The sequence below is a fragment of the Typopeltis vanoorti genome, chromosome 6 (genome assembly GCF_054136105.1).
Source record: "Typopeltis vanoorti isolate ZY-2024b chromosome 6, IOZ_Tvanoo_1.0, whole genome shotgun sequence".
Taxonomy (NCBI): Eukaryota; Metazoa; Arthropoda; class Arachnida; order Uropygi; family Thelyphonidae; genus Typopeltis; species Typopeltis vanoorti.
This window is the reverse complement of record NC_143554.1, coordinates 49,668,786-49,688,440: the sequence shown is the minus strand read 5'-3', so window position 1 is coordinate 49,688,440 and position 19,655 is coordinate 49,668,786. Positions and strand designations below refer to the sequence as shown.

General features: G+C 35.8%; 1 protein-coding gene across 3 annotated transcripts in view; it reads left to right on the top strand.

Annotated features, from left to right (window-relative positions):
* Positions 1 to 19,655, top strand: part of LOC150105441 (peroxisomal carnitine O-octanoyltransferase-like) — a 311,316-nt gene that overhangs the window by 271,473 nt on the left and 20,188 nt on the right. For all 3 annotated transcript variants that reach the window (XM_090394815.1, XM_090394814.1, XM_090394813.1), the window contains exons 14-15: positions 7,891 to 7,984; positions 17,203 to 17,322. In XM_090394815.1, coding sequence (XP_090250941.1) covers positions 7,891 to 7,984; positions 17,203 to 17,322 — 214 coding nt within the window. The remainder of the gene's footprint in view (positions 1 to 7,890; positions 7,985 to 17,202; positions 17,323 to 19,655) is intronic.

Sequence of the window (19,655 nt, the reverse complement as noted above, 5' to 3'; positions counted from 1 at the left end):
AAGGATATTACGACTGCTGCCCAATGCTCCCTGAATACAGTAAAAACAATCAGGCATGAACTAGAGACTTGCAATGGTGACTACGAGGATGTAGCAAGAAGAAAGATCCCTAGCAGACGATCTGATTGCGTTCGTACAGCAGAATTCCTCGCAAATCTGCAGGAACAGGTGTTGAAGAACCCTGGCATTGGAATTCGGGCTTTGTTCGTGGAGTTGCTAACTGTAGTCAATCCCTGGATAACAAGGGTAGCCAATGGTAGGCCGTATGTATGGCAGCGGGATTCGGCCCCTTGCCACACCTCTGGGAAAAGTCAAAAATGGTTGTCTGAAAATTTCTACGACTTCACCAGTCCAAATGTTTGGCCTCCAAACTCCCCAGACCTTAACCCCATGGATTATTTTGTATGGGGTGCAGTTGAAAAAGACACCAATCGCACTTCCAGTAATACAAAAGCCCAGTTAATGGATAAAATTAAAACAGTTTTTGCGGCCCTTCCCAGGGAGACTGTAGCATCAGCTTGTTCGAGGTTCCGAAGCAGAATTGAAGCTGTGATCGATGCTAATGGTGGTTATTTTGAGTAAATCTTGTTGATAGTATTGTAATTAACTCTGCCTGTAATGTTTTTTGTCAATTCATTAAATTTAATAGATACAAAGAAGATTTTCTTTTTCCTTACGAAACTGTCAAATTTATCCCGAACACCCTGTATATGAGACAAAGTCTCACTGTAGTGGCAGCCAGCCTTACAGCTTATGTCATCTCTGCCCCATCTGGCTGTATGGGTCCTGGTGGCAGGGCATTTATTCTTGTTCTAATTAAATCAACACATTCATAACCTGGAAGTAGTCTGGTGCCATCCATACCCACTGATGCTGGGGAGGCACCAGATGTGATTCCTTGAAGCGAGCACTATTTACAGAGCCATGAAGTAATAACACACATCTCTTATGCTTTGCTGATGCAGTCTCAATCTGGGAGCCCTGATATTGGGACCAGCGTTTAGCATGTCTATAGTCCTCTTGAATGATACGGCTAAGAAAGGCCTACCTACAGATTGGGGAGGTTGATGTTTCAAACTTTGATATTTTAGATAAACAAAGTCATGGGATTAGCTACCTTAGTGATGGAACTCCAAGCCCACCATCCTTCATCCTGGCATGAAAGTACACAATTTGGTGTCTGGCGGAAGCCAGCGCCACAATCTAACAGCCAAGCGGACAGCCCTGTCCATTCGGGACAGTACCGAGACATTTATGATAGTAATGAGGCAGAAAATAATAGAACAGAAGAAAGAGCTTTTGCTGGGGCTTAAGAGGAGCTCTCCTTAAATTTTGCAGACTCACATCCCCCCATATACCACTTTTTAATATCTGTCCATCAGCCATCCTCTTATTCACACTATTTATGTAGTAGTCTACCATGCTGTATTCTGTCAAAAGCCTTAGCAAAATCTAAAAGCATCATGGTGTATCCATTCCCCCTTGTCTACTTCAATGGTAACATTGTTATAGTATTATAACATGCTATATACTATAACATACTATATCTCACATACTATAACACATTGTTATAGTATGTGAGCAAGTTGCTAAAACATGACCTTCCCTCGGTAAACCCATGTTTCTAATTTCCAAGTAGAGATTCACTGTCCACCGATTTCTGAATGCGAGCCCTAACCAATTTTTCCAAAATCTTCACCACCACTCCAGAGATACTAATTGGTTGATAGTTGGATACATTGGTCTTTGACCACCCTTGTGCAATGGAATTACTATACATTCTTTCCATTCCTGCGGAATCTTCCCTGTTCTGAGACTCATAATAAACAGCCTGGTCAAAGGAATAGCTAGTTCAGCTGAACACTCTTTCAGCACATGAGCTGATATCCCATCAGTCCCTATTGCTGAATTCTTATTAAGTTTGTGCAACAGCTCTAATACATCGTCCTCATACACCTGAGTTTCTTCATCCAGTGAAGAAATACCAGTAAGCTCAATATCGTGTACACCAGGTTGTTAGCTTTAAACAAAATGGGCACTCATTAGTTGAACAACCTCTTTTGCATCTGTAACCTTCACCCATCTGCATTTAGCAGAGTTATTCCTTCATATTTATTCTTTCTTTTATTTCCAGCATATCAGTAGAATTCTTGTGGGTTGTCTTTATCACGCAGAGCCAGTTTCTTATCATACTCAGTATTATGATAAGAAATTATAATAATATCATTATTATTCTTTGAACTCTCAGTACACAATTTGATATTGCATCATTTAAGTATTGTAATGCTTCCCATGTACTGCCAGTATACTCCTTAGTTGGTTATAATTTCCTGCTTTGTTCAGCATGTGACCTTTCTTGAATGGAACATTCATAAACTTAGTCACGTCCCAAGTGTGTACCGCATGATCACTGTCACCAACTGGAGGCAGAATAGTGTCTTTAACTGAAACACCCTCTGACAGTATAATCAAATCTAACACTCTTTGACCTTGAGTTCCTTCTGTCACATGCTGCTTAAGGAAGCTGTCCTGCAACAGCTCAATAAATTCATTTTCATTCTTCTCCTTGAGATTCTACTGCTACCCAATCAATAATAATAATAATTATTATTATTATTATTTTATGACACCTCCATGGAGTCCAAAGACTCATCGAGAGAGGGCACCTATTCTACAACTCTTTATCTCCATTATCTATACCAGTGATGGCGAACCTATGACACGCGTGTCAGTACTGACACACTTGAGGGTTTCAGGTGACACACCATGGATGTTGAAAAATATTGATATTTTGATGAAAAAACTGCGATAAATCGTGTAAGATCGCTCTCAGTTAAGGTGAAGGTAGGTTTGTTCATTGAAAGAACTTTCTACCAGTAGTCAGCAACAGAAAAGTCATTAAATGTAATGTAAGTTTGTAATTTCAGTTTATTAAATTAATTGTATAATATGAATTCATAGATTTTATATCAATGTCCTATTAAATAAATAGCCTAATATGATATGTATAACTCACCATGTATGATTATGTAGTTACATTTATAATGCATGTATGCAAGTGGCACATCAACAACGTCAATATTTAAAAAAAAAAGTTTGACACACCTTGGTAAAAAGGTTTGCCATCACTGACCTACACCAATGCCATCTACTGCTCACCACCACCACCATTAGTATTTTTTTCTGTAAATTGCGTGTGTCCTAAAGGTCAAAAGCCTTCCTGCATGATTCCTTCCTTCATCCTGCATACAAACAAATTGGACTTTAGGCCAATTTATTTGTATGCAGTATGAAAAAACCAAGTTTCCAGGAGAAAAAACCCTGCTACCTTCATATGAGATCAGCTAACTCACCCTCAATTGAAAAATTTCACATAAAGATTCCTCCCATCATGACAAGAATTGAACTTAGACCTTTTCCAATCGAAGGGTGCAACTTACCATTGTTCTTCCAATTGCACTACAGAGGTGGTTAAATAATTAATGCCCCAGGTGAAGAATCTAATCGCATTTGGTAAACGGCCATTTGTTGACCTTAACTATATATTATAATTCAGGAGATGTTTACTATTAGATATAAACAAAATGTGGGGGGGGGGGAGACCTGCAGAAAGATAGAAAGACCCAGTGAAGCCAGAACAGACAAATACCTAATCCTTGAAAAGAAGATGATTATTTTGATTGAATACTACTAAGATTAGGAATTATCCTACTGATTGGAAATTTGCTAAGAGAATACTAATTCATAACGGGAGAGGCTAATTATATAAAATAGAATCTAGGCTGGTTAGTCTCATTGGAGCTATAGGTAAACTAATGCTCATTCTTGAATTGGAAATGAACATTAATTCATTTTCATTTCATTTTTGGCAGAGATCTCCTATTGAACAGTGGCAGCATGGGTTCATGAAGGGTCAAGTCAATCTTGACAAATGTCATAACTATTTTTATGAAGAGTTTCATTACAAGGGAGATATTGTGACAGTAACCATGACTTGGTTTATTTAGATTTTAGAAAAGTTTTTTGATAGTGTACTACATATGAACGTGCTAAGAAGGATACACCAGTTAGGTATCAGTTATTATTTAGTAAAATGAATAAGTAATATTATCTGTTTAATCCATTTTTCTTAGCTTATGTAACCCATAATTCTAATGGACATAAAAAGAACTGTGTGTTCTATGGAGGAGGTTCACTAAGTATGTTGCAGAATTATATTCAGGAAAGTTAGTCATTTGGTAAACAGTTATTTGTTGAGCTTAGCTGTAAATTATAATTCAGGAAATGTATACTATTAGGACATGACAATATACGCCCCAAACAAGTGTGAAGATTTGAGGCTTTTAAATAGGAAGTGATCATTATTTCATTTTGAGCAGGATGAAACTGAATATCATACTGAAAAGAAAAGTATATCAAAAAGTTTTAAAAAAAGAATCAAAGTTCAACTACTTTCCACAGTACTGTCCATCCATCCATGGTACTATACATTACTAACCACATGTAGATGGTTTCTCCCATTAAAAAAAAAAAAAAAAAAACTTTCAGCGACTTTACACTCAAATACACAAATATTATTCAATAAAATAATGAGAATTTGAAGAAACCAAACCTTGGAGACTTGCTGGCAAATTCTGAAGAGATTATTTATTGATTCAGCCAGCATGCAAATGTGTAAATGTAGCTAATTTACAAAAAGTGATGGTATAAGTATAGATGATAAATGTCAGGAAGGTGGCAGAATGTTCTGGAGGATACTGAAAAAAAAAGCTTTGAAATTGAGGAAATATTAATTTAAAAGGAGTCAGAGATGATAAAAGCGATATGAAAACTGAAGGTAAGGATATTTTAGTTATCTTGAGTAATTACATTGAAAGGTTGCTAAATGTGACAGGAAGTGATTGAATGGTGGTAGAAAATATTAAAGAGGAAAGCAATCAGGTGCATAGATAAGTGCCGCCATAGCACAATTATATGCCATAACACAATGATACATTGCGCCGTTCGATTAGAAAAGGCCTAAGTTCAATTCTCATCGCAACGGGAGGAATCTTTATATGGACTTTTTCAGTTGAAAGTGAGTTAGCAGATCTCATATAGAGGATGCAGGAGTTTTTTTCTCCCAGAAACTCAGATTTTTCATCCTGCATACAGACAAATTGGCCCTTCAAAACACACTCAATTTACAGACAAAAAATACCAGTCATGGTGGTGGGCAGTAGATGGCTTTTATGTAGATGATTGGTAGTAGAGATTCGGTATAGCATTGGAGACTGAGAGTTGTACAGTAGGTGTCCTCCTACGATGAGTCTTTGGACTCCTTGGAGGTGTCACAAATAATAATAATAATAATATCAATAAGAGGCAAAAAAAGCCTTCAGAAACTTGAATGGCAGCTGGATAGATGATATTTGACTAGAAATGCTCAAATAGGGAGGCGTAAAAAGTTTTACATTTGCTGCCCTGCATTGTTCAAAAGACCTGTTGAGGAATTCCAGATAACTGGTGGAGAGCTGTCCTGTCTGTGAAAAGAGAAATGAAACTGAATGTGAGAAATATAGGATTTCCATACTGAATGTTCCAAATTGAGGCTGTCAAGATCAAATTTTCGCTATACAAGAAAGAGTTGAGAAATCATGGGAATATAACAAGCATCTGTATTTTAAGGTTTGCATATGAAAGAAGAAGGAGTATGACATGGTGCCAAGAGAAAAGCTGTTTAGGCACTGCAGTTATATGTTGTAAACAAGATATTATATTATTATTATTATTATTATTCAGGCCTCCATGGAGTCAAGCGACTCATCGTAGGAGGTCCTTCCTAGGAAACACAAAGTCTATCATACCACTCCTTGAACCCATTGACCGTTCTTGCTCTCACCACTCTATTAGGCAATGCATTCCATGGTTTAACCACCCTCCACGCAAAGAAACCACTCTTCACCTCTTGCTCACAGCTTTCGTTTGTAACTTCCTGGGATGGCCCCTTGTCATTGCTCCTTCCAGTGATCACAAGGGTCAGACTTGTCATCACTGGTATGTCATCAATACCAGTGATATGTCCTGCGAACCCAGTGTCAACCCTGTAACTTCCTCTCAACAGTTTAAAAGTCTCAATAATATGACCTGTCCTTCTTCTATCAACCAAACTCTGCAGTCCACATTCCCTCAGCTGATCCTCATAATTGTACAGTCCTGAAACCATCTTTGTTATCTGCCTCTGTACCCTTTCCAGAGTTAATTTATCTCCTTTAAATCCTGTGGACGGACCAAATTTAAGAACAGTAATCTAAGGGTGGTCTGATCAGGGTCTTATACAATGGATGATAACTCTTTTATCTCTGCAGGTCAGTGTCCTACTCAGTATTGTAGCAGTCCTCTGGGGTTATTTTCACCACCTTTGCAATATGTTCCCTGAATTGAAGGTTTCTATCAATCACCCCCCCCAGATCTCTTGTTTCCCCCTACTTACTCCAGTATAACTCCTCCAATCGAGTATGCAGCCTCCCATCAATGTATCCCAAACTTCAAGACTTTACATTTTGCCACATTAAGCTGGACTCCTCCCATTCATTTGCCCATCTGTCTAGTTTATTCAAATCCTCTTACATGCTGCCACTTCTGCACCATTACTAATAATCCTTCCCATCTTCATGTCATCTGCAAACAACCGAATATCCCTCTGCAGTCCATTGACAATGTCATTGGCAGAAAGGTTAAACAACATAGGTCCCAGTACTGAACCCTGTGGGATCCCACTTCTGCCTCCTTGGCATTGTCCCACCACACACAACCTCTGATACCTATCAGAAAGCTAGTCCTGAATCCAGTTGACTAACTGAAATCTAACCCATGTGCTGCAATTTAAATATCAGCTTATCGTGTGGAACCCCATCAAATGTCTTTGCAGAATCCAAAAAAAAAAACCATCAAACATCAGCTTGCATTGAAAACATCAGCTGCATCCTGAATGGGAAACCTATAAAACAAGTAAAACATTTTGGCTATTTAGGCACAAATTTTAGAATAGGGAGTAAATTAAATATGGAAATAGATAACAGAATAAGCAAAGCTGATATATTGGTGAGTAAAATTTATATGCAATGAAACAAAAGTCGGTCAAAACACACTGTTATTCAACTATAACAGTGTTTTGACTGACTTTAGGTAGAGTATTGGGTTAGAAATATAACACTTGATTGGAGTCCATAGATATGAGAGTTCTGAGAAAAATTAAAGGAATGAAGAGATGTATTGATGGCAAAGTCATATTAAAAATATGTCCGATAACAAAATAATTTGGAGGAAAATTGTCAATAGGAAGTTGGTAATAATGTAAACTCTTTATATAGTTCTGTCATGTGTATAGCTATAATATGTATACACCCCTTGAGGGAATTTGATTATGATAATGATTACATGCTTCTTGTTCCACAAGGGGTGTAGACCAGTATATGGCATGACTATTGATATTTGAGGTTAGTTTTTCTCTGAATGCTCTGGTCTTTCCCTCAAAAACATGAATGTGGTCTAGTGCACTTTCTAAAATAATTGAGTGTTAATGCCATAGCCACCCTTTATGGACTTTAGGTCTTCTGGTGAAAGGCAGAAATAAAATTGTAATTAATAATAATCCCTCTTGCATTTCATTTCAACTACTGTATGTCTGCAGAGTAATAACAGTCATTTCACTCTCTGAATAGGAAAGGGGTAAGAGAAAAACAAACACAAAAAGAGCTTTGCAACTTCCCTCCAATTTATTCATATGTGCTTTCTTTCATCTTGTGAACATCTGCTCTAATTATATTACATAACATAAAAAAATATTGCTGTTTATTTATTTAAAAAAATAGTGTAATTATATTCTATTTTCCTGTGACTTTTTATTAGGATGTGATCGCCATCTTCTTGGGTTGTACCTAATATGCATTGAAGAAGGAATACCTCTGCCTGATATATTCACAGATCCTTCTTTTATTAAAAGGTAATGAAGTAGGCACTTTGTGTTGTTTAAAATTGCACATTTTTAACTATTTTTATATATTTCTGAATATGTATGTATTTTGTTTCTATAACTGTGTATCAAAATTGTTTTGAATAAAAAAAATGTAATATATTATTATTATTATTATTATTGTGAGACCTCCAAGGAGTTCATGGACTCATTCTGGGCAGGCACTTTGCTTCATGTTGCTATACTTACACATCTGATCATCTCTCATACTACATAACTCTCCCGCTACACATAACTACCATCAATGCCATCTACTGCCCATCATCACCAACAAAAGTATTTTTGTCTGTAAATTGCATGTGTTCTTATGGCCAATTTGGCTACATGTTTTAATCATTCTCCTTTGTCGTAATATATCTGAAACTTTCTGATAAAATTTATATAGGCAAATCAGCATACGGATGAAAATTTAGTTTACATAAGCAAATATAAATTTGTATGTTTTCATGAATATTCTACTTGCATACAGAGAATAATTAATGCTCTTTGTATTTCATAATGTACAGCACATTCCCTTCACAGGACACATATAATAATAATAATTATTGTTATTATTATTATTCAGAATCACCATGGAAACTTGAGATATCATGGGAGCTTCACTTTAAATACCACATTGTCTGTTGAACTACTCCTTAGACTCATTGTTTTAGCACTCTCATGGTCCTCCACTCTCCGTGAAACAAACAAAAAAAACCACCTAATTATTTTACTTGCCATTCAATTGTGGTTCCTGGGCACTTCGTGGAAGTTGCAGAGGTGAGTAAGAGCAGTAGCATTTAATAGCTGTTCATATTTGTAAATTTAGGGACACAAAAACACACATGTTGAACAGATTATTTTATTAATTACTAATGAAATAAAACTTGATGTTTCAACCCCTGTATCAAGGTCATCATCGGAAGAATACAGTGTATAAGGAACCAAGCTACATGCTCATGCCCTGTATATATACCGGTAAACTAAATCTACATAGTTAATTAATCCTTTTCCCTAGCCTGACCTCTAGTGATAATAAAATAAAAATAAATAAAATAAAATAAATAAATACAACTACAATAAACTGCTAAAGTCCTCATGTATTAATCTTCTTCTGGATAGTTCTGATTGTTATAATATGATTTCTTTCAGTTGCTGTTGAATGTTACAAACACTTCACCAGGTTGTCTTCTTGTAGCGGGATTTTTCTATGGCTAGTTTAGGTTGTTATACAGGTTGTAGATGGGTTGTAGAAATGGTCCACAAAACGTAACAAAAAGAAAACAACTGAATTAATCAAATCCATCCACACATGGCCCGAAGAAACAGCAAAAAATTAATACCTCATTATGCCCATGCGGCCAGAATTTATGGCCTGCCAAAAATACACAAACCAGGCACACCACTACATCCAATTATTGAAGGAATTGACAACCCAAATTATCACTTAGCCAAAAAATTAGCGGCCACACTCAAGGAATTGGTAGGTCAGTCCCCTTCCTACATAAAAAAAATACACATTTCATTAATAAAATTAAAAACATTACACTCAATGACCAAGATTTATTAGTCAGCTTTGACATAACTTCCCTTTTCACCAATGTCCCAATCAATGACACTATCTTGCTCCTACAGAACATATTTCTACATGACATCACGGCCCTCTTTGCCCACGTACTCCACTCCGGATATTTCGTGTGGCAAAACAATTTTTACCTTCAAAAAGAAGGTACAGCCATGGGCTCACCACTTTTCTCCCAATAGCTAACTTTTATATGGAAGACTTTGAGCAACGTGCTCTAGAGACAGCATGTCTAAAGCCCAAAATTTGGCTCAGATACGTCGACGATATTTTCACCATTTGGCCCCACAGCCACAAAGCTCTAAATACATTCCTTAGCCACCTAAATAAACAACACAAACGTATCCAATTCACTATTGAAATGGAAAAAAACAACTCTCTTCCTTTCCTAGACAAACTTGTCACACGGCTTCCCTCTGGCTGTCTCTCCTTCTCAGTTTACTGCAAACCTACACACACAGGCCAATACATACACAAAAATTCTTACCACCACCCAACACAAAAACTAGGTGTCATAAGCACCCTTAAACACAGAGCTCTAACTATTTGTTCTAATGAACAGGCTCTAAACCAAGAATGCAAGATCATCAACCAAACATTTATAAAAAATGGATACAGTAAAAAAACTATTCACAAGATCCTCCATAAAGATACCAGTAAGAACAAAAAAGATTTCAGGAATGCCATTGCCATTCCTTATGTTAGAGGCATTTCTGAAAAAATAGACAGAACACTAAGCAAATACAACATTAAAACCACCTTTAAACCCTCAAATAAGTTAAGACACCTACTCAGTTCTTCTAAAGATCCTCGCCCACCCAGGGTTATACAAAATACAATGCACATGTAACATACCATACATAGGGGAAACAGGACGAACGATCCCAATCAGACAAGACAACACAAACGACAAATTAATACCTCCATTTTAGAAAAACTGGCCTTTCTGACCACGCACTCCTCACATACCAGCAAATTGATTGGAAAAATACCAAGTCCTTACACTGCACTAAAACCTGGTTTGAGAGAAAATTTAAAGAGTCATGTGAAATGCTGAAACACAACCCAAATCTCAACAAAAATCATGGCCTAACCATTTCAAGAATGTGGAGGACCCATCTACAACCTGTATAACAACCTAAACTAGCCATAGAAAAATCCCACTACAAGAAGACAACCTGCTGAAGTGTTTGTAACATTCAACATTCAATTGAAAGAAATCATATTATAACAATCAGATCTGGACAATTCCAGAAGAATATTAATACATGAGGACTTTAGCAGTTTATTGTAGTTGTATTTATTTTTTTATTATTTTATTTATTTATTTTTTATTTTCTTTTATTTATTTATTTTTTATTTTCTTTTATTTATTTATTTTTTATCACTAGAGGTCAGGCTAGGGAAAAGAATTAATTAACTACGTAGATTTGGTTTATCGCTATACAGGGCATGAGCATGTAGCTTGGTTCCTTATACACTTGTATTCTTCCAATGATGACCTTGATACAGTGGTCGAAATGTCAAGTTTTATTTTATTAGTAATTAATAAAATAATCTGTTCAACACGTGTGTTTTTGTGTCCCAAAATTTACAAATATGAGTGCTGATCACCGTGTAACCTTAAAAGAAAGAATTTAATAACTGCTATCCTACCTCTGCCAAGGGTTCCAGTGGTAGGATAGCAGTTATTGAAATTTTCACACTAGAAAAAGGTACATTGCTATGAATTTGTCAGAAGAGCCAAAAACCCAGCAGCACTATTGAGTGAGAAAGAGCAAGAGAGAGAGAGAAATTTTTTTTTCTTTGCATCAAAAGTGATCTGCATGACATGTATTGCCTAAGAGGATTGTGAGGGTGTAGAAAACAAACGAATATAAAGAGTGGTGAAAGCAACTGGTTCTATCAAATAGAGCAGGTCTATATATTTTATATCTGTCATATTTACTTTCTTTGATCATTTGAAAAACTCTTTAATTGTGCCCATCCAGTAAATGTTCCTTAACAGTTTAGCTGCAACAGTCATTGGCTGGATACCAAATGATGCAGATTGTTGTCATTGTGTGATGCCTTCTGATTGTTTCCAACTATTCTTGATATTATGAATGTGAGTTTTCCATCTCACTTGGTCTCTTGTCTTTTCTTTCAGCAGTTGTAATTTCGTATTAGGAAATTCCTTTATATTGTCCATCCAATTCTTTTGCTGTCTTCCTCTACTTCTCATACCCTCAACCTTTCCTAACATAATTGTTTTTTTTTTTTTCCAATGATTCATCTGCTTCCATAATGTGCCCAAAGTACATTAACTTCTGTTTAGCAGGCAATGCCTCCAAGGATCATTTTGTATTTGTGTTCTTTGAAAAAACTTAGTTAACAGAATCTTAGCTAACAGAATCTGCCACTCCAGATATTACTTAGTTTCTTCCATGAGAACTGTGTAATATGCATATCTCAAATATTTTTATCCTCAGTCTTAATTCCTGCTGGTTCTTCATCAAAATCAGCCATTCTCAAAATGATATTGTTATTAATGGCATCTCCACGGAGTCTGGAGACTCATCACAGATGAAAACATCTTCACTATAAATATTAAAAAGAAAGCCTTCTTGGTTGTCATACATTTCCATGAATTCTCTTATCACATTCCACATAACGTTATGATCAACACATTTTAAATGCTTTCTGATACTCAATAAAATAGATGAATACCTCATTTTGAAATTTTCTTGTTCTTTCCAAAATCCATTTCATGTTTGCTATCTAGTCCCTAGTTCCTCCACCTCTCTTAAAAGCTGCCTGCTCTTCTGGCATTTATATTTTCACACATGATTCCAGCTTTATTATTATTACTTTCAAGATAACTTTACTTGCATGTGAAAATAAAGCAATAGTTCTATAATTTTTGCCTTTTCTTGGATTTGACTTTTTTTGGAATTAGGATGAATACTGATGTTTTCCCAATCTCTAATCCAGTGTATTTTCTTTCAGATCTGTTGACAAATTTCAGTAACATATTCACTACTTCATACATGGCTGTTCTTAAAAATTCCACTTACACTTCATCAGCTCAAAGAGATTTTCCTCATAAAATCTGTTCCATTACCCGCATTACCTCACTTTTCATTATCATGGGTTTCTCAATGAATTCCCTGCTTTCACATTTCCCTTCCATGTTAGTATTTTACTTGTACAATTCCTCTATAAAATCTTTGTCTTTTTTTTTTTTTTTTTTTTTTTGCACTTATTTCATCAAACTTTTTTTCAAATTACTTTTTACTACTCCTGATGTAGGAGTGAACTCTCCTGTTACTTCATTTATTTTTCTAAATGGATGTGTTGTTGTTTTCTTTATCATATGTAGCTTATCTTTAAAAATATACATTCAAGCTGCCTGACCTTGAATCTCTTTGTTTCCATGCAGTTTCACTTTTTCTTTCTTCTACTCTTTGAATGGCCTTTTCTGATATTCATTTATTATCATTATTATACTGGTATATCTATGAGTCAGAAGACTCTTCAGGAGAACCATTATTCACTCAGTAGCCATTATTTACACAATATCTATTATACCTCTTTTTAATCTCATTCGCCTACAAAACACACTCACAGACACCTCTGGTAACTCATTCCACTCATTCATCCACCTCCAAACAAAAAATCTAGTCCTAACACCCTTGTTAACTACCTGTTATGCAATTTCCAATGGTGATCCCTCATTCTCTCCCTTTCTGCCATTTACTGAAAAAAAGCCTTCAGTGTCAATCCTATAACCCCCCCCCTTAAATGACCATTCCACCATAGATTACCTCACACATTCTTGAACGTTAACAATGTCAAGTTACTTTCTAATATCTTCATTTTTAAAATGATTATGCCATTGAAGCAGGTCCCTAATTTTTCTTAGAACCCTCGTATTGGTCGCCTCTAATCTTAATCAAGTGTTTTATTTCTAAGCCACTCTCAGACCCATAACTTAAAACTGATTTGAACACCATCTTGTATACTGCTAGTTTGGTGTTTTGGCTAATTTCTCTCTTATTCCATATAAATTTATTCATCTGGCTCCTCTACCATACCAGTTTTGCTTATTCTGTTATCAATTTCCAGATTTAATCTGTCATTTTCACTGAAAACTGTGTCTAAATAGCTGAAATACTTATTTGTTCTATAGGTTCTCCATTGAGAATGCAACTGAAGTTTTCTGCATTTTTACCTATTTTCATACTTTTGGTCTCTTTACTGGTAGTTTTCATGCCATATTTGTTAGAGCTGTTTTTAAAGTTTCATCAGAGAATGGTGGAGAATTGCAATGGCTGTGTTTTGAGAATAATGTTATCTGCATAAAGCAAAGAGCTAAGTTTGATATCTCAGATTCTAATATCAAGTTTTGTCACTTTCTTTCATAATGCAAGCTATATAGCTTGAGGAGTAAGAGCAGAGATAGTGTGTACCCTTGTCTTACACCTGATTTCACATCAATGTTTCCTTCAATTCTAACTGCTTACTTACAACTTAAATATAGACTATGTATTGTTTTGCAAAACATTACATTTACCCCAGATGATTATAACATTTTGAAATGCTTTTCTCTGGGTATGTCATATCATCATCCTCAAATTCCTGCCATGTACCCTCAAGGGGTGTACAGGATATGATAGTACTACATGAAAAAAATTACATCATTACTAACTTCCTATCTACAATTTTCCTCCAAATCAGTCTGTTACTTGTCAAGTCTCCAACATTATCAGATCTTATATTTCTATCGCCTAGGCATATTGTACCATATCAATCCACCTATATCTTGGTCTTCCTCTGGATCGTTTTCTTGGCAACCTGACAGAGAACACTTATTTTGCTAATCTTTCCTCACCCGTTCTGTTTAAGTGACCATATCACCTCAGATTAGTTCTGCTAATGCATTCCTAAATGCTGACAATGTCAAGTTCTTTCCTAATATCCTCGTTTTTAATATGATATTGCCATTAATGCCATCTGTTCACGCCTCTAATCTTTCTCAGAACTCTATCTTTGGTCTTTGGTCGAGTGTTTTACTTCTGACCCAGCTCTCAGATCCATACGTTAAAACTGGTTTGAACACTGTCGTGTATACAGTTAATATAGTGTTCTGACTAATTTCTCTCTTATTCCATATGAATTTATTCAGTTGACTTCCTACCATACCAGCTTTGTTGATTCTATTGTCTATTTCCATATTTAATTTACCATCTTCACTAAAAATTGTGCCTAAGTAGCTGAAATGTTTTACTTGTTCTATAGGTTCTCCATTCATAATGCTGTTGATATTTTCAACTTCTGCCTATTTTCATGGTCTTTGTCTTTTTATTGCTGACCTTCATACCATATTCTTTCATATAGATAGATAAACTATCTGTATAAAAGAATGTTTCTCTGATGTTGTCTTAAATAGAATATAGTTTTGATGTAGTTAATTTATTTTATTGTATTTTATTTCATTTTATTTCATTTATTTATTGTAATTTTATTTTATTTTCACTAGAGGTCAGGCCAGTAGAATAACCATTGATCAAATCATTGTCTCTTCAGGCATTCTATGTGAAATGTAATTTAGCTCGTCTCTCTGTGTATATGTGTATACTCCAGATGATGACCTTAATATGAAGATCGAAACATCGAGAAATTAAAATAATTTATAACACAGTTGTAAAGTCCATAATTTGTGTAAAATGAAAGTTGATCACCATGTAACGCTAAAGGAAAGACACCTGCTTTTGTCTTATTTGCTTGGGCACCATCTGTTATGTCAATCTAGTACTTATTCAGTTCTTCTGTCTGTAATGCCTATACTCTTAGAACAGTAACCCTGGCTCTAGTCTTCTGAGTGACAAAGTATTGTTTACCAGCTTGGAGACAAAGTCACTACATGACTCTGCTTTACATAACAATGAGAACTATTGCTGGTACCTTAAGGTCTACTCCTTTCCAATTCTTGCTGCAGAAGAGAAGAACCTATCATCAAAGAAATAAATAAAGTCAGAAATAACACATACCTTCCTATACATTGAGATATCTCTCTACCTCATGGCATTACCCCCAGATCTCCCTTCTAGCTTGTGGAAATACCAGATGATGGTCCCCAGGACTGGTGGAGAAGACTATGGAATGAACTGCAAAAGAGCATCAGATTATAGATGTAACTATCAGATCTCACTCAATCTATCTCAACACCTCTGGAGCCAGCTAAACAGATTTAGGAACAGACATGATTGCTATGCTCACTTGTTACATCTGTGGGGAACTTCACAGTCACTCTTTTGTGTGTCTGTTTTTTTGTGTGTGGTGCTATGCAAATTATGCATCATATTGCTGATGACTACCCCACACAGTCCTTTTCTGGATGCCTCAGGAACTTGCATTTACTCCTAGATAGTGCTGTCAATTGGTTAACTTAACTGTCATTTGTATATAGTTTTGTTCGTTCATTTCTTGTATTTTTACCCATATGCTAAATAAATAAAAATTCTTCTATTAGCTCCATTTCTTTTCTGTTGATACTTCTTATGTTGATGGTGTCAATCTTGAATTCTGCTGGTGTTGAGTTGGGATTTGTCAGTAGATTACTTTTCACTGTTTTTACCTTTTTTAAAAAAGATGAACCCATGGGGGCTTTGTGTAACTGAGTGATATCCTGATGTACCTGAAATTCTGTCATGCTGTACCGTCAAGTTATTTTGGTTTAAGCCAATAAAAATACAGTATGTTTGGCTAAATCTTAAATTGCTAGCCCATTCTAATTTGTTTAGTATCCAGGTAGATACCTACTAACAGAGTACACCATGAAAAGGTGAGGACTGGACATTAGGTGTCAGAAGCTTACATGGAGTTCTCTTTCCAGTCATCTTGCTTTAACCCTTAATCACCCCATCTTTTCCTCCTTATCAGAATTTGATTCTTCAACATTTAGCTTATCCCTGTCACTGAAGCAGTGAATCATGTTACAGAGTGTATAAAAGAAATTATCATTACTGCAATACCAAAAACACCCAGTTTGTTTTCATCTTTTTTAAATTATGGTATTCACTTAATAAATAACCAGGTTTTAACTCAAAGGCATTTTTTTAGCACTAGATTTTTTTTTTTCTCCCCACATGTTTTGCTGTCTATATGTCTGACAGCATCTTTCACAGTCCTGTGATTGTGGTCCTGTGATTTCCTGATGATTGTGGAAAATTTCTTTTCCAAGGAATTTTCCACAATCATGGTTCTGTCAGTCATATAGACAGCAAAGCATGTCATTGTTTTTTTTTTCCCACTTGTGGAATGTGCTTTTTATAGCCAAAATTTATTTAATGGGTAGAATGGAGTTGGGAGGTTGCAAAGTGATGCCCTATGGTAAGCTTTAGATATACCATGTAATACACCTTTTAATATACCTTTTCATTCATATAATGATGATTTCCTCTTATGGAATATTGTCACTTTTTTTTAGTGGTGTTAGATGTGAAATTGTTACAGAAATAATTTAAGTCATGTCAATCTTGTAATCATTAGATTTTACCATATTGCTGCTTGTGAAGCATAATCATTATGTTAATTAAAAGTACACATAGGAATATATTATATACACAATTTTATTTCTTACTAGTGGTGGTGCAGGAAACTTTATTCTCTCAACTAGTTGTTGCGGATACACTGCTATTTGTGGTTGTGTAATGCCAATGTGTGAAAATGGTTATGGAACTTTCTATAATATAGAAAATAACAGGTATGTACATTTCTGTAAATATATAAAATAGCTGTTTAAAAAACCTATTTTACCAACCTTGTGTCAAAATAATGAATTTATTAGTATTTATATTCACATACACTTCTTGAACCCAGATATGTATATACAGATGAATTAGGAAATATATAACTTACTTCTGGCTAAGTTGCAGAATGAATACTGACCTCACTTTGTGACTGGAAGAGCACCAACATATTTATTCCGAGGGTGGGGTGGTGTTTCATTATTGCAATTTCTTATGCTATGATAGGATTCCTTTAGTGCATGAGAAATGGTCAAGAAGTTTTTAAGGCAAGCAATATCAGACTTGTACCCAGAGTCAGCAAGATAAATCAAGTGAGATGGGGAAAAAATATGTGTACGTATTATGTTGTTGTTATATGACATCCAGTCGTTTTCGACTCTTGGTGATCTTGTGAACAAAGGCTTTCAATCTCACTTGGTTTCTTGTCTTTTCCTTCAACAGTTGCAAGCTCAAGTTAGTGTGTATCAAAAAATCAAATCAGCTAACGCCTTTTTGTTCCCATTTAGGGAGTAGACGAGGCCAATTTTTAGCCCTATCTGACTTTTGGAGACTGAGTAGGCAGTTCAATCTCCACTGGTAGCCAATCAGAGATAGCTGGCCCAAGGCTATCACTAATTAATCGGCACGCAGTGAAGAAGGCAGCTAGTAAGTGCCACCATCTGGTGGTCCCTGACCATAACACAATATTTTTAATGTCTGAAAATAGTGTGCATTCGACAGACGATTTTCTTGAGTTTATGGGAGGAAAAACCCGCTAGCCCATGTCAGAGATTGACTAACTCTGGAACAGGTCGAGAAAAGGCTTAGAAAAGTTCCTCTAGTCGGCGACTAGATTCGAACACCTTTCATCGTGTGGTCAAGTGCTGTTGCATAAACAGTTGTTGTAAAAGTAATAAATGAATAACGAATGAATGACCAGCCACTCAATAACCATGTATATACCATGTTATATATATATATATGTGTGTGTGTGTGTGTGTGTAAATAAGATGGGGGGGATATATATATACAAACACAAGCATGTGTGTTTGTGTTTGTATATATTATTATTATATTATTATGATTATTATTAACATCTGACCGCTATGGAGTGAGAGACTCATTGTAGAAGGTTGCACACAGCGCTCATTCACTCATTCCTTAAACTGATTCAGTGTATCTATATTTACAACACACACCTAGGCAATGCATTCCACTCACCAACCATTCTCCGTGCAAAGAATCTTCTCCTCACTCTTCTTCTCACACCCACCTTACACAGTTTCCAGTGATATCCTCTTGTTCTACTGTGTGTGTGTGTGTGTGTGTGTGTGTGTGTGTGTGTGTGTGTGTGTGTGTGTGTGTGTGCATGATGCATATATCTTCTTATTCTGTTATCTGTTTCCATATTTAATTTATCATATTTAGTATCATTGAGAACTCACAGTGCTCATCCAATTGTGATTATATTTCCACGTTTCTGCTTATTTTCAATGTTTTGTTTTGTTATTTAATTTTATGCCCAGTTTCATTAAAGATTCCTGAAGACTTGTCACTGATTTATTTAGGAGAATAACATTATCAGCATAATGAACTTGCTATAGGTGGAAATTACAAAAACAAAATAAAACATTTATTATTTAAAAAAAAAAAATCATGATGAGTAACTCATCACATCATCAGAGTGAACACACAGAAAGAATGGACAGTTGCATGAAGAGAAAATGGTATGACAACAGACCATAAAACACTTTTTTTTTCCCTGCTGCTCTCTGCCCAGTCACATGATGCCATTAGAAGTCTATGGGAAACCTAAACATAGCCATTAACACAGCTGTAAACAGACTATTAACATAGCATTGACAATAGAGTGCAGGGCTCGTTACGAGGATTATTATTATTTATTATTATTCAGGTCTCCATGGAGTCAAAAGACTCATAATGGGAGGTCTTTCCTAAGAAACACAAAGTCCATCAAGACTCATCAAGGGGAGGTCTCCCCTAAGAAACACAAAGTTTATCTTACCACTCCTTGAACTCATTGACCTTTCTTGCTCTCACCACTCCATCAGGCAATGCATTCCACGGTTCAACCACCCTCCATGCAAAGAAACCACTCCTCACTCTCTTGTTCACAGTTTCCTTTCGTAACTTCCAGGGATGGCCTCTTGTCATCACTCCTTCCCGCTGTTTAACCAAGCGAAAGAACTCCCCAGTGTCAACCCTGTAACCACCTCTCAACAATTTAAGTCTCAATCATATCACCTCTCCTTCTTCTATCCACCAAACTCTGCAGTCCACATTCCCT